The following is a 26,137-nucleotide window of genomic DNA, read 5'->3' as shown; positions in this document are numbered from 1 at the left end:
TGTTAGGCAAACTCCTACGCATCCTTCAAAACCCAGGTCAGACTTCACGACTGCATACAGCTTTTCCAATAGTCCTCAGATAGGACTCATTATCCACCATGTGACCAGAGGCAGTAGTTAGTCCCTAGGGACTAACTACTGCCTCTGGACATGGTTTGCTGTATTCATAACACTAGACTATTATGATTGTTTTTTCCCATTTTTATCTCCCTGATTTGACTGAAATCAGTAAGAGAAGAGAAATTTGCATCTTTTTTATTTCCTTTGTCTGGCCCAATTTTTGCCACGAAGCACATCAATGAAGTACACTGAACTGTGTTGTTAAAAAGGAATTCCTCTTTTCACATAATTTATCCTCCAGCAAAGCATTAGAAAAATAAACCATGACGGCGCAGTTAAATATAGTCTCTCCCCCCACCGTGGCTCACTACTACACAGGGAAAGTGAATTACAGATATTTAAGGATTGGAGACATTGTATCAGACTTGCCGGTCTTCCTTGCTATTTTTCAAATGCATGAGGCAAAGCTGGAAGAAAGGAAAGCATGTACTATATTTACTCACATTATCTCAGTATGCCCTCAGAAAATCTCACGATGATTTTCACCACAACTGGTTGGATTCATTTAGTGGCTTCAAATCATTTTTTCTATGCCACTAGCAAAATACCTAGCTAGGCCATTAATTACACAAGACATCTGAAGGAAAACTGTGGTCACAGAACAATTTTTCACTTAAGCCTCTCATGAGGTTAAGTGCAGATTTCCAAACCAAAAGAAAAGCTCACTTCCAAGACTGGCTTCGGCTACATCCCTGACAATTATTTTTTGGAGTTGACACTATTTTATCAATGGTTCTAAATAGGGTTTTTCAATACATTGGTACATTCTGGTTCTTTCAATGTTCGGGGTGTCGTTATTGCCTCATTTCTTAAAAAAAGAAATTGAGGTTCAGAGAGACAAGAGAATGAATGAATCAGTGTTTACACCATAGTCAGGGCTGAATGCCGGGTCTTCGAAAGGTTTGGTCCAACGTGACTTTTTCTTTTCTTTTCTTTTTTTTTTCTTTAAGATTTTATTTATTTATTTGACAGAGAGAGACAGACAAGAAGGAACACAAGCAGGAAAAGTGGGAGAGGGAGAAGCAGGCTCCCTGCTGAGCAGAGAGCCCGACTCGGGGCTCGATCTAATGACCCTGAGATCATGACCTGAGTTGAAGGCAGACGCTTAACCACTGGGCCACCCAGGCGCCCCCAACGTGACTTTTTCATCAGACCATGCACCACCATCACAGAAAATGTCCTCACATAATGCGACCCCCCTCCCCATTCTGTATGTATGTATGTATGTATGTATGTATGTATGTATTTATTTATTTATTTATTTTGCAGGACTTCTTACTTTATAATAGAATGGTTAATTTTATGTATCAACTTGATTGGTCCACAGGGGGCCTGGACTTTTGGTTGAACATCATTCTCGGTGTGTTGGTGGGGGCTGTTTCAGGATGACATTAGCATTTGCATCTACAGACTAAATCCTTTCCTCATCCAATTGACTGAAAACCCGAGCAGAGCAAAAGACTGAGGAAAAGGGACCTGCACCTGCCTAACTGCCATGAGCTGCAACAGCGGCCCCATCTGAAACATTGCCTGTTCTTGGACCTCGAGCCCGCCAGTTTTCAGACTAAAACTTCCACCATCAGCTCTCCTGTGCCTCCAGATTGCTGACTGCAGACCTTGGGACTTTTTAGCCTCCAAAATTATGTGAGCCTATTCCTTATAATTAATCTCTTTATATCTGTATCTACATACACATAGACACAGAGAGAGATAGGTATAGATATGGATAGATATTGAGATAGATATCTAATTATCATAGTTACATAGTTACATATACATGTAGTTATTTATTTATTGACTGCAGCAAATAGTTGTCATTGCTTCTTTTTTTTTACAGTAATAAAAAGACCTGCCACGTAGTGACTGCTTTCACCAGAAGCTTTGCATGTATCTTTTCCATTCCAGCCCCATATTCATGCTACAAGGTAGGTGTTTTTCTCGCTCCACTGAAAAAAAGAGGTTAGAAACTTAGAAAGGTTCAGTAACTTGCCCATCATCACACACTGAGCAGGTGGAAAAGCTGAAGTTCAAATCCAAGACTGACGTCAAAGCCTGAACCACTTTGCTATTGTCCTAAGCAGCTCCCTTCAAAGAAGTATTTGCAAGGAAGGAAGAGAGGACTAAGGAAGGAATGAGGAAGGGAGGGGGGAGGAAGAGAGGAAAGGGGGAAGGAGGGAGAGAAGGAGCCATTAAAAAGAGGATGAGGTTGCCTGGGCGGCTCAATCAGTTGGGCATCTGCCTTCAGCTCAGGTCATGATCCCAGGACCTGGGACCGAGCCCTACGTTGGGTTCCCTGCTCAGCAGTGAACCTGCTTCTCCCTCTCCCTCTGCCTGTTGCTTCCCCTGCTTATCCTCCCTCTGTTGAATAAAATCTTTAAAAAAAAAATAAATAAAATACAAAGAGCATGAAATCAAAATCATATTCTCTTGCCTTCTAACCAAAAGAACATCTCAGCAGTCTCTCGGAGCCCTGCACAGGGCTCCCTCAGAGCCCAGCAGTAACTGACAGTCCCATAAACATCACTTTCATTACATTTTTTCTCTGCTCAAAGGCTATAAAGGACCAAGAGAAGACAATAAGCTGTCTTCAAATGTTTAAAGGACTGTCATACAGAAGATGGGTTAGCAGTGTTCTGTATGTCCACAAGGAAACAGATTTCACCTCAATTTGAGAAAGAACGAATAGTCAAGATTTCCCTAGATCACAGGGAAACCGTGAGATCTTTGTCAATGAGCAGATGGAGGTTAACCATCATGGGCATGACAGAGGCTTCTCAACCACCCTCGCAACTGGCGGAACTCCGTGGCTCTCCAAGCACCTGGCAATTCTACATTTTAGGATAACTTAACCTAAGCTATACATGGTGCTTCTCAAAGCTTTCCATAACATAAGTCCACTCGATCTGTCCCTACTGAGTTCACACTTCATGCCAATAAAACTGCCCTCCTTTCTCCCCCAAATGGTCCCATCTCTCAGACTTCTGACTCAATCTTTATCTCCCCTTCTGTCTCCACCATTTCTATCCTTTCTAACCTTTCCTTACCCCTATGCAAAACACCTAAAATAGATTTTACTTCCTTGGAAAATATATAGTCCTTTAAAAATACTTTTATATAGAGTTTGCTTTAACATTTATTTGTACAATTATCTGGTTATTTCCTGATTTTTCTAAGATAATACAGACTCAAGAGAGGCTGTTTCGCCCGAACATCTTTATTTAAGAACAAAACTTGCTCAACGTCACAAGCCCGGGTACTACATGCAAATTTATTTTCACGTCTGCATATAGTACTACATGACTTGGGCGTGTGTTCATGTTGGTTCTTAGGGGATTTTCTGAAAAATGCAACCACTCAATCATCTCTGTAATTCCAATTCATCCATAACAAACAGATTCTGACATTTTGTGATTTCTAAGGCTGAGATCCCTACTCAATCTGACAGCAACAGTCAGGCCTGCAGGTGTAGACACAAGAGGTTTAATACAAAATTCTTAGATAAGAAGGAAGGTATCAGTCAGACAAACCCAAGCATTCCTACAGCGGACAGACTCTACCAAAGTCTATAGCAGGACTCATAGCTCTAAGATATCTGATTTAAAGAAGAAAAACCCATACATTACAAGTTCTTTTAAAAATGAGGGACTTGAGGGGCACCTGGGTGGCTCAGTCAGTTAAGCGTCTGCCTTCGGCTCAGGTCATGATCTCAGAGTCCTAGGATGGAGCCCCACATTGGACTCCCTGCTCAGCGAGGAACCTGCTTCTCCCTCTGCCTCTGCCCCCTGCCCCCTGCTGTGCGCACCCTCTCTCGCTCATCTCATTCACCACTCTCTATCTCAAACAAATAAATAAAATCTTTTAAAAAAATGAGGACATTTGAAAACTTATTTAAGGAAGAACTATGTTCTCTTCCTACCAGAGAAGTCACAGGCAAGAATGATAAAATTTGCTGGAGGCCCTCAGACAAGGTCTGAAAATCCTTTTAAAATGTCTTAGCAAGCGTGGGGGACAGGCGGACTAAAGGAGCTAGAAGTCTATTGCGAGGAGAATCTCATCTCCTCGCCCTCAGGAAATCTTGTCATTTTACACACACAGGTATAACGTACTCTGCAGGTGTCAATGATTATTTTCTGATTCACTGATCCTGCCTCTTGTCGCTCTGAATTCCTGAACATATCAACTGTAATGCTTCACATCAAGGAAAAAGCCCCCAGAAATCAGCTTTCTGCTTTTTTATGATAAAAACACTCTTTCCGTTTACACAGTCTTCCTGAATCTTCTCCACAGGATTGTGACCCTCTCTCTTTGGGTCTAAAACAAGCTGCATCCCAATATTCAACAAAGAGCAGTTGATAATGTGAGGCACTCTGTTGCATTCTGTATGTTATTTTCTCTTCAAAATGAAGACATTAAGGAAACAGGAAATGGAAAATGGGTTGGAGACTGACAGTCCTTGGGTGCCTGAGATGTCCCAGGGCCTGTCATCCCTGTGCCAGAGGCTCATCCTCACATTCCTGACTTTAGTTACTCTGCTTTTGCTCTGAGAGGTCGGTAGTCCTCCCTTACCCATGGTCCTCCCTTATCCTGCGGTCATCATGGTCTAGAAGCAGATGATTCTCCCTCTGAGGTATCATCAGAAGGTCAAACGGAGCCTAACCCTTCAACACAGTGCCTAGGTCATTCCCCTCACGCCAGCATTTTATCTTTCACACCGTCACAAGGAGAGGAAGGCGGGTATAAGACTGTAAGGTAATTTTGAGAGGGAAAGAGAGACCACATTGACAGAACTTTTATCACAGAGTAATGTTAGAATGACTCTATTTTATTAGTAGTTCTTGTTGTTAATCTCTCACTGTGCCCAATTTACAAATTAAGCTTTATCATAAGTCTGCACAAGTAGGGAAAAGGATTGTATCTAGAACGTTCAGTCCCATACATGGTTGCAAACGCCCACTGGGGGTCTTGGAACGCATCCCCGCAGATAAAGGGGGGACCCCCGTATGCCTAAGGTTGGATGGCTAGGTAGCAAGTGAGGCAAGATTTCACTCCAGGAGATGTTTCACCGCAAAGCCTGGGTGTTGTATTCTAAGCCACAGTGATCTCACAAAGTAATGAGGAAAATAAGGGTGAAAAGAGAAATTCAATATGGGAAGGAAAAAGTATTCTGAGAAAAATGTTTTTATTTATTCTCTTAAGCCTTAGGCCGGAAAGCAATTCATATCATCTTCTGAAGTCTTCTTTGAGCATGTTTGCACAGACTCAGGGACCTATGATGTGTCTCAGACCTTATACCTGATAGAGCATTCTTTGCTCGCTCTGTGCTTCTGTGAAATGTTCTGGAATGCTTGGAGGGAAGAAGTGAGGGGCAGAGGGCCGTAATTATATCACAGCTTCTCCGTGAACACAGTTGTAACAGATGACGATTTCTCAACCTTTTTTTTTAAATTAATAAATTTGTTTCTTCGTAAGACACATCAGCAGTTTATTAAGCAAGCTGAACTTGCTGAACTTCTCAACCTTTTCCTCACTAAATTAATAAATAAAATTACTTAACATCATTTTTTAAAAACAGTAGGGTTTTTTCATGGAGGAGGGGCAGAGAAGGAGAGAGAATCGTAAGCAGGCTCCACACCCAGTGCAGAGCCCGACAGGGGACTCGATCCGACAACCCTGAGATCATGACCTGAACTGAAATCAAGAGTCAGACGCTTCACTGATGGAGCCAGCCAGGTGCCCCTAAAAACAGGGTTTTGTTTAATATACCAAAAAGCTGAGGAACACACAAGAGCACACAGCTAGATCTCTGTCATTGAGAAATGGTGTCAATCAGTCCTTCTATTCCTCCTCGTTTTGATTTTGTCTTTTGAAGTCTTATCTTTGAATCTGGCGTTCTATATTTTCTTCAACAAGGACTCAGGGTGTAACTATCTACTTATGTTCTTCCAACCTCTGTTCTATTAGATCCCTTCTCAAATGTACATATTTTCTTTTTCATAGTCTGTCATAGTCTGTCAATCCCTTCTCTCGCTTTGAATATTTCTACGACTTTAATAATATTGTTTATTTAATCGTCTTTATGTCACCATTCCATAATTGAAATCCATGGGATCCTGAGACCACCCTTTTTGTGTCTTCTGATTCTTACTCATGGTACATGGTTTACTTCTATGTTTCAAAAGTTTGGATTCCAACCTCTTTCTTGGCATTGCTTTATCCATGGCCATCTTTAGTAATTGAGTTATAGGTCGTGCCTCAAATTTTGTGTTTGCATCTGCCAGGCACCTTCCTTTTGCCAACTCTGAGCAATTTTTATAGTAGTCTGTTGAATGGGAGGATCCCAGAGCATTTGACAAGTGTGAATTTGAATGCTTGATGTGAACATAGTATAGGCCCATGGTTATCAGTTCCCAAGATGTTATCCCTCACTCAGGGCACAGGCATAGACAGAAAGGCTTCCACAAAATCTCCCTGTGCATATTTTAGTCCATCCTGGTGCTGTTGCTGGTACACTGTATCAGCTGTCTAGATAACAGTAATTATAACAATAAAGAGAAAAAGAAAAAGGAGCAAGGGGACAGAGAAGCAGAAGAAGAAGGAAAAGGAGGAGGAGGAGCCTCTATCGAGCATGTCCAAGGGCGAGGCACCCACCTAAACACTTTATTGCATGAATTCCAGCTCACAACCTAACTCCAACGTCCAGTTTATGAATGAACCCAATCCCTTCCCTCTCTCCTCTAAGAGTCAAGATCTAACCAGCATTAATCTCCAAGCCCCACCCATTCTCCTTTGTTGTCACTGATCTTCTGACTTCTGCCTTCCCAAAATTCAGATCGCCAGCAATCCCATTCTTGTCGAATTGAACTCCTAGCCTTGAGCTTGGTAGATCTAAGACCCAGAATAACTGGTGGAAAAGGTAGTAAAAATTTCTAAATTATCTCTTAACACTGAGCCAAGAAACCATAAAATTAACAGAAAATAAGCAAATCTATTAAATAATAATAATAAAAATAACACCTTCAGAATAATCATGTTTCCTGGCTGCGCTCAGCCACAATGATGATATATAATGAAGACCCGACTCTTCTCCAAAAATAACACCACAGGCACCAAGTCCCTGCCAGACTATGTTAGTGGAGTGAGAGTAGGATCCTACGTACTGGGAGCATCAGGGATTCCCAGTGGCCAACGCAGCGCTCAGCACCAAGGGGGTAACCGCCAAACCTCTTCTATGCATTCATTGTTAAATCAATAACGTGAAAGATTGATCTATGGTTATAGTGATTCATGTGAACTCTACACTGCGATATCAGTAGCCAATATGTATGTAGCATTTACTAAGTTCTAGGTCCTTGACACATGTTAACTGATTTAAACCTCATAACCACATTTTGGGAGCGGTCATGTCTCAGATTTGAAAAGAAGTCAAATGGGCTAGATAGTATGAGAAGCTACATCCACTGAAGGTTTATGTCGGGGAGCACATCTATGCCATCCTTATTGGAAATATCAACACATACCAGCTGTTCTCAGAAAAGCAATTAAATCACTCGGTTCATCAAATGATTCTGTTCCATTCAAAAAGCAAGGAACATTCAAAAGCAAGGAACAGCAACCTTTTTCTGAAAGGGGCAGGATAGGAAATGTTTTAGTCTTTGCAGGTCACAGGATACCTGTTGCACCGCTCAGCGTGGGTTTTGTGGGAAAGCGGCTGCAGACAATGCGTAAACGATGGAACCCGGCGGTGTTCCAATAAAAGTTTATATAAGAAAACAGGACTGTATGTGAGCCATAGTTTACCACTCCTCAAAAGAATAACTTGCACTCATTTCATTTTTTTTCCCATGGGAAAAAGACCCTCCCCTGATCTTCTCGTTGTAGAAAACTTTAAAAAAAATCATTATAAAAAAGCAAAGCGGGGGCGCCTCGGTGGCTCAGTGGGTTAAAGCCTCTGCCTTCGGCTCAGGTCACGATCCTAAGGTCCTGGGGTGAGCCCCGCATTGGGCTCTCTGCTCAGCAGGGAGCCTGCTTCCCCCTCTCTCTCTGCCTGCCTCTCTGCCTACTTGTGGTCTCTGTCTGTCAAATAAATAAATAAAATCTTTAAAAAAAAAAAAAAAGAAAGAAAGCAAAGCGGGTCAAAGGTCTTAATTGAAAAACCACAAAAAGTGGGGAAAACCTTCTATATGACTTTTCCTATCTGTTTCATAATCTCTTTCAATCAGGTTCTGCATTCTTGTGCAAAACACCACGAATAACTGAAGAAAGATGTTTGGACAACAAAGGAAAAATAGCCGTAAAGGCAGACACGCCAGTATTATGCTCAAAGGCAAATACCACTTATGTTTGTGAGTTTGTCTTGGATTATTGAAGAAACATGTACGGTCAATTGAAAGCAAGTAACTCTTTCACTGCACAGCAATTTCTGTGAAGAATCTTAGCTCTTCCCATGTAAACGAGAACTCCAAACTATGTGAAATATGTCTGATTGTATCGCAACCACTATCAATGTGGACTCTTGGACCAACAACTGTAGACTGTAAACACAATAAGGAGCACCAGAGTTCAGTGTGAAACATGGGACTGACACACTTGTAAGAGGGGATGTGGCGAGTGGTACGTTATGACTGAGGTGGGGAAGGCCTTCTTGTTGCCTGCGGGCCCTGGGGACGTTCTTCTCCAATCGTCCGGGAGCCCGAACTCTTGCCTGGACTGTCACCACTGTTGAGAACTTATTTTTTTTTTAATTTTTTTAAAAAATATTTTATTTATTTATTTGACAGAGAAAGATCACAAGTAGATGGAGAGGCAGGCAGAGAGAGAGAGAGGGAAGCAGGCTCCCTGCGGAGCAGAGAGCCTGACCCGGGACTCGATCCCAGGACCCTGAGATCATGACCTGAGCCAAAGGCAGTGGTTTAACCCACTGAGCCACCCAGGTGCCCTGACAACTTACTTTTTAAGACAATCCTCCCCAGTGCCCTCAGCATCCTTCCCAGCCCCGCACACACCTCACAGGAGCCCCTGCCAAAAACAGGAAGCCACTTCCTCTTCCACAAAACCCCTGACTGTCTTTGCCCTAGCCCAGGTCCTGATCACTGCAAGAAACACTTTGAAATAGCCCTTCTATGGAGGGGAAGGCCCTTCCATAATCATGTTTATTTTTTTTTAAAGATGTTATTTATTTGACAGAGAGAGAGCATAAGCAGGAGGAGCGGCAGAGGGAGAGGGAGAAGCAGGTTCCTTGTTGAGCTCCTTGGTGAGCAGGGAGCCCGATGCAGGGCTTCATCCCAGGACCCTGGGATCATGACCTGAGCTGAAGACAGAGGCTTAATGACTGAGCCACCCAGGTGCCCCATAATTGTGTTTAATGAGTAAAGCAAATGCACCGTTGGTGGAATAAATGGTCCTTCATGTGTTTGTTCACAGTTATCGAAACATGTGTCTAAGAGATTCTTACTTTTTCATTGTCCATTTTCCTGTATTTAATTCACTTCACTGATCTTTTTAAAGTGCAGGAGGAAGGTGAATCAGGGAAAAAAAAAAGAATTAGGATATTTAGGAATATCAAGCTATAGCTAAATTCTGGGGCCAACTCTAATCCATGAATAGAAGATAGATTTCACCTGGAGTGCCATTCTTTAAGCATTGCATGGTGAAGAATGCTAAGCCAAAACTCGCTGAGAACTGACATGCAAAATGCTCCAGAAAAATATGTACAAATCTGTTTTTTTTTTTTAAAGAAACAGTAAAGATAAATTAGAAACTAATGAGTTTGGTCATTTAGAAGGAGTGAGTAAAGCTAGGTAGATGAAACAAGAACAGTGATACTTCTTTTGAGTGTTACCCTTTTGTATAATTGTTTTGCTCTCAGAACCACATTCATGTTTACACATTCATAAGTTAACCCAGCTGTATTGAAAATGAATGACAAAACCACAATGAAGAGGGAAGAAAAGAATTAACCCAAGATCCTTTTGGACACGGACATTTCATTATAGATACATGCTAAAGGCAAACAATTGAACTCTAATAGATTTATTCTTTTTACCATGTATATAGATTAGAAATTCTAAAGATACTTTTATGATTGAACAATGGAAGCAGATATATTTAAGATATTGGGGGCCACGTTTCCCAACTGTGTTGCAAAAGGGTGATAAATATGGACAGAGGAGGCTAGCATTAATTCTGTGAGATAGGTCTAAGGTAGAGGTAAGAAAAAAATGATGAAACAGATGATAGACAAATAGGGGTGTGTGGGGGGGTACATGTGTACCCTCAGCTAAGAGGACTTAGAAGTAACAAAAATCTAGAGGCAGTGGGCACATCCAGTGACCACATCTTGGTTTCTAAATACCATACTCCATGAGAAGAACCCAGGACTTCTTGAAGGACTGATGGATTTCAGAGCAGGACAGAAAAAGGCTCCGGAATGTAAGATTTATGCCAGAAAGTAGGAAAAGGTTAAAGAATGATAGGCATAGGGGACAGCTGGACATAGCTCCCACTGAACAAATCTGGATGTATTTGAGCATTGAAATAAATAATGATAGTACTGGATTATAATCCATCCCATAAAATAAGGATCCATGAGTCCATATTGATACAAATAGACAAACAAATGTGGGAGAAGAGAAATATCTCCCTTACAGTAGAAAGCCAGCTAACACATGCAGAGTAAACAATGGAGTCCGGAAAATCACCATTTTCTAAACAGTATAGTAGTAACTGATTGAGACAAGAGTCATCAATGAATATTAAAACAAGTGGGTGAAATTTTAACAGGAAAAACAATATTTTCATAGTCTCAAAATGTCTTCTCACAGTTTATTTATTGCAAGGAGAAATAGACTTCATATTAACCGGGAGTTTACAAGTCAGGAAGTTCAGCTCTAATGGTCATCGAGGACCAAGAAACAAGACATGGAATGACTTCAGTGTGGGAGGTTGGAACTGATACTTCTCAGGTAAAGGCAGCACCCTCAAAAGGTTATATGTTCAGTGAAATGATGGAATAGAAAAATATCTGCTTTCCAGCAAAGACTCTGTATTGGCCTAAGGTCTGTATGGAAGAAAATGATCTCTCCTATGAATTTGTAATTATAGAAAAATTCTGAGTGTCTCAAGAGAATTAATAAATATAAATCATTACCACAAAAGGGCACCTCTCTGGAGAGGCCCACTCCTAAACCAAGTTGTGAAGAATTCCCACAACTGAGCTCATAAACCAATGTGACACATCAAACAAGGAAACAAACACCATGAATGAAAATCAGTACGACAAAAGAAAAAAAGAAGTTAGTCCCCAAATACTGTAGATAATATAATTTGGGGGCTCAGAATGTAAAATAAATACAATAGATATATTGTAATAATTTTTTAAAAAGCACTGCAATGGAACAAAATACCATAAAAATTACTAGCAAATTTATTAAAGAACTAAATGTAATTTCTAGAAATAAAAGATTTACTCACTGAAAAGGATGAAAAAGCCTCATTGTAAAGGCTAAAAAGCTGATTTGATAAAGGAAAAGAGACAATTAATGTACTAATAGAAAGGTAAAGGAAATTATACAAAATGTCATTGATAAAATCAGAGAGGTAAAAATATGAAAATGAAGAGACATTGATCACTGGAGAAGAGTTTTTATGAGAAATCTAATTTAAATACAGAGAAAGAGAGGAGAGAGAAACGAATAGATAACTGAGGGGAAAAAAAAATATTTGAAGAGCTAAACATTAAGAATTTTCCAGAACGGGTGAAAGAACTCTTAATTCTGGGAACACAAAGAAATCTGTAAGTAGGCTGTTGTAGTGAAACAACAGAATGCCAAAGAAAAAGGAAAGAAAATTTGAAAGGCATCTGGAGAGAAAAGAGAAATTACCTAAAAATAAACATTTAAACTGACAACAGGCTCATCAAAAATGGGAGCCAGAAGATAGTGACACATCTTCCAAATGACTGGAGACAAGAGCTCTCAACCGGGTACCCGGCTAATCTTTCAATATCAGAGGGGAGGGAAAGACATTTTTGGTATGAATAAAATTGAATTTATTAACACAGATCCTCCCTAAAAGAAATTGAACATCTAGAGAAAGTCTGACATACAAGACAGAATCTTGAGTAAATAAATTCATAAACATGGGAAAACCTATACAAACCCAGGCTGTTAAAATAATAATTATTATAAATATATCTTCATGAGGCAAAAAAAAAATAATAAGCTAAACTTAATGAATCTGCCATGAATTATGTGAAATACAGGAGATGGATAACTGAAGTTAAAGTATTACAAAACTTTATGTTGGTTAGGAAATGGTAAACATACGGTTTAGCTTTAGACTTTGATTTTATATGCATGTTAAAATAGTAATTATAACCATACAAAAAATACATAAGGAACCTTTTAGTTCGGTAGGGAGAGGAATGCATTTTAAAAAATTGACCAACACTATATAAATAAGACATACAGGAGGGAAAACATAGGGGAAAATGTACAGTAATAGCACAAAATAAGTCACAAATCCAAGCTTTTCAGTAACTTCAAGATCTAAGTAGACTAAAGTCACCAATCAAAAAACAGAGATTGTAAGAGATAATATTACAAATCTAACTGAACACTCTTCACAAGATTACTCACCTTAAACCTTAGGACTCAAGTAGGGAAAAAGTTAAAGGATAGAGAATCAATGTGTTATGTCACTACTAAAGAAAATTAAGCCAGGATTGCTATATTAATATTAAACAAAACTGTCTTTCAGTCAAATATTGAATTACTAAAAATAAAGAGAACCATTGCCAAAAAAAAAAAGTCCCTGGGAAAATACAACTTTTATTTTACCTGTACCTAGCCCATTATTTAAAGGAAAATTACTAGGGTTATAAAGAGAAATGGACAAAACAGACATTAGAGAAAGAGATTCAAATTTTTCTCACTGCCCACAATTTAAAGATTTTATTTTTTTTTATTATTTATTTGACAGACAGAGATCACAAGTAGGCAGAGAAGCAGGCAGAGAGAGAGGAGGAAGCAGGCTCCCTGCTAAGCAGAGAGCCCGATGTGGGGCTCGATCCCAGGACGCTGGGATCATGACCTGAGTGGAAGGCAGAGGCTTTAATCCACTGAGCCACCAAGGCACCCCCTCATTGCCCACAATTTAAACAATAAAATAAGTTTTCACAAATGTTTAAAAACTATTCTAACCACAATGCAATTTGCACAACACCAAAAACACATCAGTATCTTTTTAAGACTCTCCATAAGTTTAGAAATTAAATAACACAATCCTGGGGCACATGGGTGGCTCAGCCACTTGGGCATCCAACTCTTGATTTCAGTTCAGATCATGATCTCAGTGTCGTGGGATTGACCCCACGTCAGGCTCTGCACTCAGTGCGGACTCTGCTTGAGATTATCTCTCCCTCTCTTTCTACCTCTCTCCCTGCTCATGCACTCTCTAAATAAATAAATAAACATATAAATACTAAAAACATTTAAAACAGAAAATTAAATAATACATTTCTAAGTAACGTATGGATCAAAATAAAAAGTCTGCTAGAAATTAGAAAATAGTATGTCCTACATAATAATAATAATAATAATAATAAATCTCAAAATATCATGATATAGCTACAGCACTTGGCTAGTTTAGTCTTAAAAGTGGATATAACAAAAAGGAGAATTATTAATAACTAATAAGATAAAAATCCAATTCAGGATTTATAATATAATGTAATAATAAAATGACACTACAGACAAAGGGCTGACATCCAAGATCTATAAAGAATTCCTCAAACTCAACACACACAAAACAGTTAATAATGTCAAAAAATGGGCAGAAGACATGAACAGACATACAAATGGCTAACAGACACATGGAAAACTGTCCATCCTCATTAGCCATCAGGGAGATTCAAATCAAAACCACATTGAGATACCACCTTATACCAGTTAAAATGGCCAAAATTAATAAGACAGTAAACAACATGTATTGGAGATGATGTGGAGAAAGGGAAACCCTCTTACACTGTTGGCGGGAATGCAAGTTTGTGCCATCACTTTGGAAAACAGTGTGGAGATTCCTTAAGAAATTAAAAATAGAGCTTCCCTATGACCCTGCAATTGCCATACTGGGTATTTACCCCAAAGATAGAGAGGTAGTGAAAAGAAGGGCCCCAATGTTCATAGAAGCAATGGCCACAGTCGCCAAACTGTGGAAAGAGGCAAGATGACCTTCAACAGATGAATGGATAAAGAAGATATGGTCATCTACACAATGGAGTATTATGCCTCCATCAGAAAGGATGAATACCCAACTTTTGTATCAACATGGATGGGCCTGGAGGAGATTATGCTGAGTGAAATAAGTGAAGCAGAGAGAGTCAATTAGCATATGGTTTCACTTACTTGTGGAGCATAAGGAATAACATGGAGGCCATAGAGAGATGGAGAGGAGAAGTGAGTTGGGGGAAATCGGAGGGGGAGATGAACCATAAGAGATTGTGGACTCTGAGAAACAAATGGAGTGTTTTGAAGGTGTGCGGAATGGATGTTGGATGAGTCTAGTGGTGGGTATTGTGGAGGGCACGTATTGCATGGAGCACTGGGTGAGGTACGTAAACAACGAATTTTGGAACCCTGAAAAAATTTTAAATTTAATTTAAAAAAACTAAATTAAAATTAATTAAATTTTTAAAAATTAAATTTAATTAAAAAATAAAATATATTATATATAAATATAATAAGGAAAGAATAATAGATACAAAAACATATAAATAAAGACACCTTAGGATCGACGAAATTGAAAATATGCATATACTACAACTGCATAATTCAATTTCTAGTTATATACTCTAGAGAAGTTCTACTGCATGTGCAGAAGGAGACATTAGCAGAAATATTTACAGCAAATTTGTAATAGCAAAATATCAGTAACAGTAAAAGTAGATGGGTTAAATACACTGGAGTACATTTATCCGGTGGGATTCTAGTCTACACAACAAAGAAGATGAGTAAATTGCCTCCATATAATTCAACATTAATAACTCAAAAAAAAACCCCTAATATTGTGTTATTAAAAAAAAGGCAAGTTGCAAAAAGATACCCATGGTATAATAAAATGTATATAAAATTTAAGATACAAATGCATAATTAAAATGTGGTTTCAGGATTCACATATATGCAATAAAATGATAAAGATACATGTAGGAATGATAAACACTGAATTTGGAATAATGGTAACCTCTAAAGAAGAGGGGAAGGGAATATATAAGGGTATATAAAGAGTTCCAACTAATTTTAATATGTTTATTTTTTAACTGGACAAAGTCATATATTACATTGTTTTTTAAAGATATTATTTATTTATTTGAGAGAGAGAGTGTGAAAGAGAGACAGCATGAGTGGGGGAAGGGTCAGAGGGAAAACAGACTCCCTGCCGAGCAGGGAGCCTAAGGTAGGACTCGATCCTGGGACTCCAGGATCATGACCTGAGCCGAAGGTAGTTGCCTAACCAACTGAACTACCCAGCCGTCCCTTATCACATTATTTTTATACTTTTTGTATATCTGATACATATTTAACAATAAATTACAACAATATAGTTATATATAAGATCATAAATTATTTGACAAATATTTCATGTTTCATAATCTAAGAAAATCACAAAGCCAAGACATCCATAAAAGTTAAGACTAGTGTAACTGTCATGAATTTTTAAAAATTATATTAAAAATTCTCAAAAATCATGAATAAAGTTGCAAGGCAAATAATACACCAAGAGAAGATATATGTAACAATATGACAATATAAGAGGAACAGTTTTAACACCCCAACTGTGTAGAAAACTTCCATGTAATCATAGAAAAAAACAAAAAACACAAACCAAAAGTGGACCAAAAATAGGTAAAAATACCAATGACCGCTGAAGATATGAAAAACAAAAAGACTCAAACTACGGAAAGAACCTAGATGTCCATCAACAGATGAATGGATAAAGAAGATGTGGTGCATAAAAAAATATATATATATAATATATATATAATATAAATAATATAATATATATAAATTAAAAATAAAAATAAATAAACAAAACGTCTCAACTTTACTAGTAATCAAAGAAATAGGAATTAAAGCAATGAAACATTATTGGGAAAAATTTTTAAGCATTGAGAATTTCAGATGTTGGAAAGAATTTATGTTTTAAAAAGAATACTATGCAGCCATCAAAAGAAATGAAATCTTGCCATTTGCGACAACATGGATGGAACTAGAGTGTATCATGCTTAGCGAAATAAGTCAAGCAGAGAAAGACAAATATCATATGATCTCCCTGATATGAGGAAGTGGTGATGCAACATGGGGGCTTAAGTGGGTAGAAGAAGAATCAATGAAACAAGATGGAATTGGGAGGGAGACAAACCATAAGTGACTCTTAATCTCACAAAACAAACTGAGGGTTGCTGGGGGGAGGGAGGTTGGGAGAAGGGGGTGGGATTATGGACATTGGGGAGGGTATGTGCTTTGGTGAGTGCTGTGAAGTGTGTAAACCTGGTGATTCATATCCCCCCTGGGGATAAAAATATGTTTATAAAAAATTAAAAATTAAAAAAAACAAACAAAAACAAAAACAGAAAAAACAAACTACTGAAAAAGGTATCAATTTGATAGACCTGATCAAAAATTTAAAATTTGCACATCCCTTACCCCTGAAATTCCACTTTTATTTTTTAATTTTTTAAAAGATATTATTTATTTGTTTTAGAATGAGAGAGAGCAAGCATGAGCAGAAAAAGGAACAGAGGGAAAGGGAGAGCGAATCCCAAGCAGACTCCATACTGAGCACAGAGCCCTGTGCAGGCCTTGATCTCACTACCCTGAGATCACAACCAACCAAAACCAAGAATCAGACCCTCAACTGACTTAGGCACCCAGGCACCCCCCCACCCCCACTTTCAGAAATGTAGTGAAAACTCTACAGTATCTAAATGCTCATAAGTATGGACAATAGTTAACACATTATCTGGGCCTTAAAAGGAATGAGATAGACCAATAATGACAGCTCACATTATTCACCGGTAGGTAATATTCTAGGTATTTGACATGTGTTGACACAGTTAATCCCTAAGACATGTTTGAAATAAATTCTACAGATGAGGAAACAGAGACATAGAAATTTGTATAACCAATATAAATCACCCAAGTATAAGGCAAAGGCAGGCTTTGAATTCAGGCAGGTAAAACTGCACTGATGCAATCAAACACTAGGCTGTCCTGCCTCCTGTTTGCAGTAACATGGAAAGTTCTCAAAGCATGAGAAGCAATGCATGGAACAACAAATACATTACAGCAGGCTATGCACACACGCCTGTACATTCACAGAAAAGTGACCAAAGAGTCACATGCCAGAGCATGAAAATAAACACTGGAGCAGGTTGTTGAGTGACAATATTTGTAGCTATTTGCATTTTACATTTTTAATGGCCCATTTAGTTATCTTTGCATTCAGTGAATATTTACTTAGGCACCTGTTATGTATCAGATATTATTAGCTACTAAGGAGTCAGTAATGACCTGAAACAGACAACAGTCCTTGTTCTCTTGGATCATACAGTCAAGGGGAAAGGCAAATATTCCAATTATAAGGAAATATAAAATTATAACTCTGGCAAATGCTGTGAAGGAAAATCAGTTGTTGTATGAGGGCCTGTAAAGGAGGAGATTAGTTAGGGAAGGTTTCCAAGAAAGTGATGATTAAAATGAGCTTTGCAGGAAAAAGAGGAGGTATTTATGCAAAGTGGGTGATGGGGGAGAGTGTCTCCCGCAGACAATGCAGCAGAGAAAGACTAGATCTTTAAAGGCTCTGAAAGAGCCCGCAGGGCTAGAAAGCGGGAGTTGTTTAATGAAGGAGAGGCAGGGACAGGTAAGTTCCAAGGGTAGGCGGGGCTTGGAGGTCCAAGAGCAGTGGGAAGCTACTGAAGGGGTTCTAAGGTGTGTGTGGGAAGAGCCTAAGGTCAGATTTATTTTGAAAAGATTCCTCCAACTTCTCAGTAGAAAACAAATTGAGATTTTGCTAAATAATCCTTTACGTCGGGCAAAGAAGGGGCAGTTTCTCTGAGTACTGGCAATAGATGAGGAAAGAAATGAACAGATTCAGTCTAGTATCTCAACAGAAAATAAATCCATGAGAACTTGATGAGATACTAAAGATGGAGAGGAAAGGAGAGAAAAGTACTGATAGTTAGTAGATATGAAGAGTGGAGGAGTAGTGGGGGGCTGAGGGAGATTTCCATATCAGATCTGCACTCTTCTGATGGGGCCAATGGCCAGGTACGCGCATATTGCTTATGGTATTAAAACAACTCAAGCCCCTAAATGAGCAAATCCAAAAAAAAAAAAAAAATCTGACCTTCTACTGGTGGAGTTGGTTTGTTCCCATTTCCTTTATCCACAACCTTGACTCTGGGTTTTGGTTCCTTTCTTTTTTCCAAATCTATAACTGGAAGAAAAGGAGAAACGCAACAACATGTCATGTTAACGTATAAAAGAAAATATTCAATGAATTTTACTAAAACCCTTGAAAGTATTGGGAGTACTAAGTAGAAATGATCTTCACAGCAGAACTCCATTCCCAAAGATTGGAAATGCTATTTTATTTCAGCTTGTCGTGGGAAGGTGTGGAAAACCCTTAAGGAATTGCTTTGGTCCAGTACTCACTATGGGCAGATGTATCAAATAAATTCAACCTTTCATAACTGCTATAAAATCAGCATGATTATCCCCATTTCGTACATGAGGGAAGCAAAGACCAGGAGGCTAAGTAACTAAAACATATTTCATAAAACCAGAATGTACTGGCCCAGGATTCAAGCCATATCTTCTAGTCTCTGAACAAGGACTATGAGTTGGCCCCTGTTCTAGAAGGATCTTGGCCATGAATATTTGGAGTTGGTCTGTCAGCAACAGAACATGGAGAATCCAAAACAATTTCCTTTCAAACTTTAAAAAAAAAAAAAAAGAAGCTTCCCTATTAATATATAATAGTATTTCTTTGTCAGTATCAGTATGAAATATTCAGGGGCCCAGAATTAATGAATCTATACAATCGACTCCCTCATACCTCCACTTTCCACTGCTTAAACTCTACAGCAATCTCCTGCTATTGCCTGGCACCTTAACTTGTTTGCATCAGCTCAGACCACCGCCAATGGCAATGGTTTCTGCACAAATAAAACACCCATGAAAAGGCAGAAGGGATCCTCTGGTGAGATATCTCATTGAATTGTTGCATTCACTTCACAGAAATCAGCAGACTTTTACTGCAGGGTGGGCTTTGGAGGCGAAGGAATGATTTCCTCTGAACCACCCTTCCTGCCTTCTCTAGGGTGTTAGTCCATTAACCCTGTCTCTATCACCCCTCCTCCTCCTCTTCTTTCTACTTCTTTCCATCCCTTTGCTGAAAGGGGTTGAGACTTGCCAGTTGCCAAGGTCATGTTGCTCTAATTCTATTACTTGTTTCCATAGAAACCATCCTTGGCTTTCTGGAGCCTAGAGGTTAAAGTCCAAGATTAAAAAATAATAATAAGATGGCTTGATCCTGCTATTCCCGCGGACCCTCTAACTTTCTACATACATTTTTTTTCCAGATCTAACTCTCTTGACTTCTTTAGAAGCCTTGACCACTTTGGAACACCCCTTTCTCTAAATTCTTCTCTTCGTCTGTTTTTACGAAGGCATTATCCTGGATTTTCTTGTATCCCTCCGACCCCTCATTTATATTCTCATTTTTTGGATCCTTTCTCTGTTTCCATTCCTGAATCGTGATCATATACTAAATTTGCCCTGCATCTCGGCACACCCCGCCTATCATTTTGTCACTCCACAATTTTAACGCTCCCACTTCTGTGGGTGATTTCCAAATCTATATCTCCAACCCCACCCACCCATAGGCCATGGCCTCGAATTGCTTACACCCTGTAAAAGAAATCTGCAATTTTAACTCCAGAACAATTGTGCTGCGTGGTCATGGAAGCAGAGATAGATCTGGCAAAGAATAATTCCAGAGGTGGAGACCCAGGGACGCTTCACAGGGAAGGTAACATTTGAGCCAGACTTTGGAAAGACAAGCACGGTTTTATAGGCAGAGGTTAGCAAAAGGTCATTCTAATGAGGAAAATGGCAGCCAAAGAGAAAATCTGGGCCATAGACCATTTTGATATATATATAACAGTCACTTTCCATTGTGCCCCAAGGTTACATGTATGATGCAACACATGTCACACCAAGCTGTCATCTTCCTCCTGCAGGAGGCAAACTATATTGGAAAACAGAAACAGAGTAGCATTAATCACGACAAGAGCAACCATGCCCTACTGTGAGCTGAAGTAAATCAATCCACAGTATTACAGGCATATATCATTACCCCGACTTGCAGATGAGAAAACTTGAGGCCGGGCTTGATTTGCTCGGCCAAATACACACACCAGATCAGAAATGTCTTTCCCTCTTCAAAATCCAAAAGCACGATTTCTCATGCTTCCCCATGTATCAGAAGATGGACTTACGAGGACTTCAAATCTCTACACTAACTGTAAACCTACATGCACAGCATTTGTCTGGATCATTTTCCTGGATCCAACAATGGGAGTTTCCTGGGGAAGGGGAGCCAGGCTTTGGTTCCATCTCACGTGGAACAAAATGAAAAAGAAAACCAAAGTTATTTTAATATTATTGTTGCAGACTTTTATTTGGGAAGAACGAATCCCTGACAAGAATAATTTCATATTGGTTTTAATATTTGATTTATATTTATACTTCTATATTAATCATTTATATAGGATTACCTTTAAGTTATCCAACTTACCAGTTAGACAGTCTCAATAAGATTATTGCAGCAGAACTAAGCAAACTGAAAACCACTGAACTTCTTTTGAAGTGTTCTGAGTAGACAGCTACTGGCAGAACTTTTTCAGGTTACCTGTTTCTCAGGCTGCTCAGTCAACGGACTATCTGGGATAATCCATTGCAACACCTTCCATCTAAAGGAAAATGTCTCCATGTCCTTTCACTGCTTCTCAAAAACTTGAAGAAGAGCTATTTTGCTTACTCGTGTCAAAATGTCAGAGGCCAGAAACGGAAGTGCGGTGCCAATAAAGGCAGACAAAGGCTGATTTATATTGGAAATAACATCAAAAGTTTTTCTGGAACTTCCAGATAATGTGAATCTCAAAAGAATGTCACGTTTAAAATATCTGCATGTCCTACTGACAGGTGGAATCACCCAATGTCTTTGTTCAGAAGTTTCAAGAGGTAGCAGGTTAACAAAGTTGGTTTCTTTTTTAATTAAAAAAAAAAATCACAAAATACATGCCATAAAACATTACTTAGAAGAGGAAGGGGAAAAAGGAGAGAGGGCAGAAAATCCAGCTAGAACATTGCTGCACGCACAGTTCTGGATTCGTAGGTAAATGCCACAGCCTTCCAGATCTGTGGAGTAATCTAAGGGCAGGATGTGAAAAGCTATTGTTAATCGAAATGATGTCCAGAATTTGCTTCAAAATTAGGGCAGAGTGGTGGGGGGAAGATAATAGATGAAACAAGACTGGCCATGAATGGTTACTTGTTGAAGTGACTGGTGGATACGTAGGGGTTTATTCTACTACCCTGCTAATTTTTTAAAATATGTTTAAAATTATCCTTTAATAAATTGGAATTTTTAAAGAGTATATATTAACAATGAAGTAACACCAGGACAGTTAAATTATTAAATTATTAATGAAAGTTAACCAGGACAGTCCTCTTCTGTTTGCTTTCACAATACGCAAATCTTTGTGGTCCACATATGAATGGCCACTCCCAGGAAGAGAGGGTTGCTGGGGTCTCTGCTCACGAGAATATAGGGTCCATGGGTGGGGGGCAATGATTTGTCATGTTCTCAGTACCTAAAATAAGGCCTGACACTTAGTAGCCGTGCAATATATATTGGTTAAGTGGGGGAAAAAAAGAATAAATGAATGAATGAATATCTATCTCCCAAAAGACAAAAGAATCACAACCTGTAAGAACAACTTTTAAACTCCGTATAAGGAAAGGCTTTCTAATGACATAGATTGGGCTTTCTCCCCTGCTTAGAATATCTTTGTATGTCCTGCTTTTCATTGTCTGCCCAGTTTACTCTTTGAGAACTGGCTCAGATTTGAAGCTATCTGCCATCCATTCTTATTCCTGCCTATCACTGAGACAGAGAGAGCTTCTGCCTTCACAGAGAGCCCTGAATCTCCATCCCTGACCCTTACGGCATTCACAGAGCTTTTTGTCATGGGACCTGGCGTATAATAGGTTGATGATAAAAACCAACTGATTTATCAAGAGAAAGGGTCAAATGTCTTGTTATAAAGGTTGTTTACATAGAGGCTAGACTGCCACTTGCTAGGAATACTACAGAGCAGGTGTAGGCATCAGTCACTGAGTCATTTGGTATGTATTCACTTAGCACCTATGAGTACTGGGTAGACGAGATGTCTGGGTAAGGTTCAGAGGACATCTCGTCTACCCAGTATCTAATACAGCATGAAAAAAGTAAAATTTAAAGGATTTAAGTGGGCATGCATTAAAACAGGTTAAGGGAGGGGCAGAGGGGTAGTAGTGATAGAAGGAACTCATGGAAGATTTCACCAAATATCTTTCAAGATCTCCTCATCTAAACAATCCAATTTTAACCTATCATAGTATTTACTCCAGACTTTAACTCAGAGCTGAAACAGAGTCCGATGGTAGCACTTTAAGAACTGTACATACGTACTTCTGAATTGACCTTGGGCTGGCTTGCTTTCTTTGTCTTTATTGTATGCAATAATTTGAACTGTGTAATTCTGGTCTGGCATAAGACCTTGAATAATTGCCTTAGTTGCCGTGTTCTGGAGATTCAATTGATTGGTTTTGCCACCTATAACAAAACAGAAAGATAAATCAGGACTAAGAAACAGATTCACTGGATACATTAAGAAAATTTATTAATCAGCAATCAAGATTTTAAAGGGTGAAAACATTTTAAAAAATACACAATGGTGCATATGCATATACTACTTAATTTTAATATATTGTTCCTTCTCATTCTTAGTTGTACTCTTTGCATTAGATCATTTCAACAGTTGCCTAAATTAGACAAAATACATTCACAAAAATCTTTCATCATAATGCATTACTGCTTATACACCAGGGAAAGCCACAGTATAGGATTAGGAGAAAATAAGCCCTCAGCATAGATACAGTCTTCAAGGAAAGGGAAAGATAAAGGCAGACTGAACAACATTATCTATGCTGAAATTTTTGCTATGGTCTCTCTAAACTGAGTCAAAGCATCCCTAAAGCATTAGCAATTTAATTATCTTAAATCTGAGCATAACTGGCTCAGGATGTTGACAGAACCAATCATTGCCCAGCTACTTAAACGTTAGCGCGGTTCATGAAAAGATTTCAAATCTCCAGTATCTCTCCATCAAATCATAATGACATCTAAGGCTATTGTGGAAATACTGTTGATTAAATACTCAACTTTTATGCCAAATTCCAAATATGCTTTTCTTTTCTAATTTCTGGCAACAGTTACTAAGTATAAGAGGAAGGAAATTGAAAACTCCCTCGCCGCTAGCAATGACAGCAAAAAGGACCTGAAATCTGCTGAATGAATTAAACATAACACAGATTACAATGTATTTTAATCATATTCCCATAAATTAATGATGTTGTGTCTGAAATTTGATGCTGCTATCACCTATGCTGCCTGCTACTAGAAGGCAGAACGGAGCCCTTTTCTTGCCAAAACACATTTCTTTAAATGCATTTATGTCCAAGATGTTAAACCTGGTTTCACAAACGTCTATTATTTAAAACCCATCTTCTACAAAGCACACCAAATAAATCTTTCTTAATGCATGTTTCACTAAAAAAAAAAAAAAGTTTCTTAGAATACTGTGTATTAGACTCCCTCTCTGAGGGGCTTAGGTGTATTATTTTACTAACAGCTTTGAGAATTCTGCAAGTTCAAAAATCTTTAAACTCTTTAGAATAGGACTTCTTCAGTTTCTTTGACTATTAAACCATTTGGTTGTATCATAGTTATTAGCATCTTGCAGATTACCATGGAACACACTTTGGGAAAGACTGGTATAAACTGTATTAGGAACATGTCTTGAAGGGCTAAAATGTCTACCTTTTGTGTCTGGATGCATTTATTATTCTTTTTATTTACTCTAGTTATTTTATGTTTGACCAAGTAGGTAACAGAGTGTCAACACTGTCTTATTAGCTTGGGTCACTGCAGTAAGAGCACCGAGGCACTGTAAAAATGGAACCTGTATTCATGAAGGAATAATTTGCTTTCACTCTCAATTTTTATTATGTCTCTGGAAGTGTTTAAGTAAGAGCTGGAGGCTTGCCTTGTGAGTGTGGTATAGCAGAGGTGATTGAAGGATCTGGCTGAGATTTGGTTCAGAGGCTACACAAGTCACTCCTAAGACTCCCTGATTCCTTAATGCCAACTCTATGTGTACTGAACAGTTTAGTATTATCAGTAACTAATACTAAAGGGAAAGTTAAGACACCAATTACCTGGAAGAAAAAGAATAAACTTTCAAGATCAGACATGGGGAATTCTCAGAGGTACCACAAATTAGAAACTTGTATTTTGACCTTTAAGTCATAATGATGTTCAAGAATCTTTTTTTTTTCCTTTTTCAAGATTTTATTTAAATTCAAGTTCGTTAACACTAAGGGTAATGTTGGTTACAGGAGTAGAATTTAGTGATTCATTGCTTACATATAACACCCAGTGTTCATCACAACAAGTGCCCTCCTTAATGCCTATCGCCCATTTAACCCATTCCCCCCCACCTCCCCTCTAGCAACCCTTAATTTGTTCTCTGCAGTTAAGGGTCTCTTATGGCTGGCTTCCCTCTGTTTTTATCTTACTTTTCTCTTCCCTTCCCCTATGTTCATCTATTTTTTTTTAATTCCATATACGTGTGAAATCATATGGTATTTGTCTTCTCTGATTGACTTATTTTGCTTAGCATAATACACTCTAGTTCCATCCACATTGCTGCAAATGCCAATATTTCACTCCTTTTGATAGCTAATTTTCCATATTACATATGTATATGTATATATGTACATATGTGTGTGCGTATGTGTAAATATGCCACATATTCTTTATCCATTCATCAGTTGATGGACATTTGGGCTTCCTTTCTATAATTTTGCTATTGTTGATGGTACTACTATAAACATTTGGGTGCATGTGCCCCTTTGAATCAGTATTTTTGTATCCTTTGGATAGACACCTCGTAGTGCAATTGATGGGTCACAGGGTATTTCTGTTTTTAACTTTTTGAGGAACCTCCATATTGTTTTCTGAGTGTCTGCACCAGTCTGCATTCTCACCAACAGTATAAAAAGGTTTCCCTTTCTCTGCATCTTTGCCAACATATGTTATTTCCTGACTTGTTAATTTCAGCCATTCTGATGGGTGTGAGGCGTTATCTCATTGTGGTTTTGATTTGTATTTCCCTGATGTGGAGCAATGTTGAGCATTTTTTCACATATTTGTTGGTCATTTGTATATCTTCTATGGAGAAGTGTCTGTTCATGTATTCTGCCCATTTTTTGACTTGATTATTTGTTTTTTGTGTGTTGAGTTTGAGAAGTTCTTTATAGATCTTGAATACCAGCCCTTTATCTGTAGTGTCATTTGCAGATATCTTCTCCCATTCCATGGGTTTCCTCTTTGTTTTGTTGACTTTTTCTTTTGCTATGCAGAAGGTTTTTACCTTGATGCAATCCCAAAAGTTCATTTTTGCTTTTGTTTTCCTTGCTTTTGGAGATGTGTCTTCAAAGAAGTTGCTGTGGCTGATGTCGAAGAGGTTACTGCCTATGTTCTCCTCTAGGATTTTGATAAATTCCTGCCTTACATTGAGACTTTATCTTTGTGTATGGTGTAAGACAATGGTCGGATTTCATTCTTCTGT

General features: G+C 38.6%; 1 protein-coding gene across 2 annotated transcripts in view; it reads right to left on the bottom strand.

The window, feature by feature from the left end:
* COL14A1 (collagen type XIV alpha 1 chain) overlaps nt 1-26,137 on the bottom strand; it is a 218,535-nt gene that overhangs the window by 161,982 nt on the left and 30,416 nt on the right. For both annotated transcript variants that reach the window (XM_004743496.3, XM_004743494.3), the window contains exons 4-5: nt 22,915-23,058; nt 18,523-18,612 (exon numbers count right to left, since the gene is read on the bottom strand). In XM_004743496.3, the coding sequence (XP_004743553.2) occupies nt 18,523-18,612; nt 22,915-23,058 (234 nt within the window). The remainder of the gene's footprint in view (nt 1-18,522; nt 18,613-22,914; nt 23,059-26,137) is intronic.

The sequence above is a fragment of the Mustela putorius genome, unplaced genomic scaffold (genome assembly GCF_011764305.1).
Source record: "Mustela putorius furo isolate JIRA1106 unplaced genomic scaffold, ASM1176430v1.1 tig00000228_pilon_pilon_pilon, whole genome shotgun sequence".
Lineage (NCBI taxonomy): Eukaryota > Metazoa > Chordata > Mammalia > Carnivora > Mustelidae > Mustela > Mustela putorius.
Note: the sequence above shows the minus strand (reverse complement) of the source record. Positions and strands in the feature narration are given on the sequence as shown.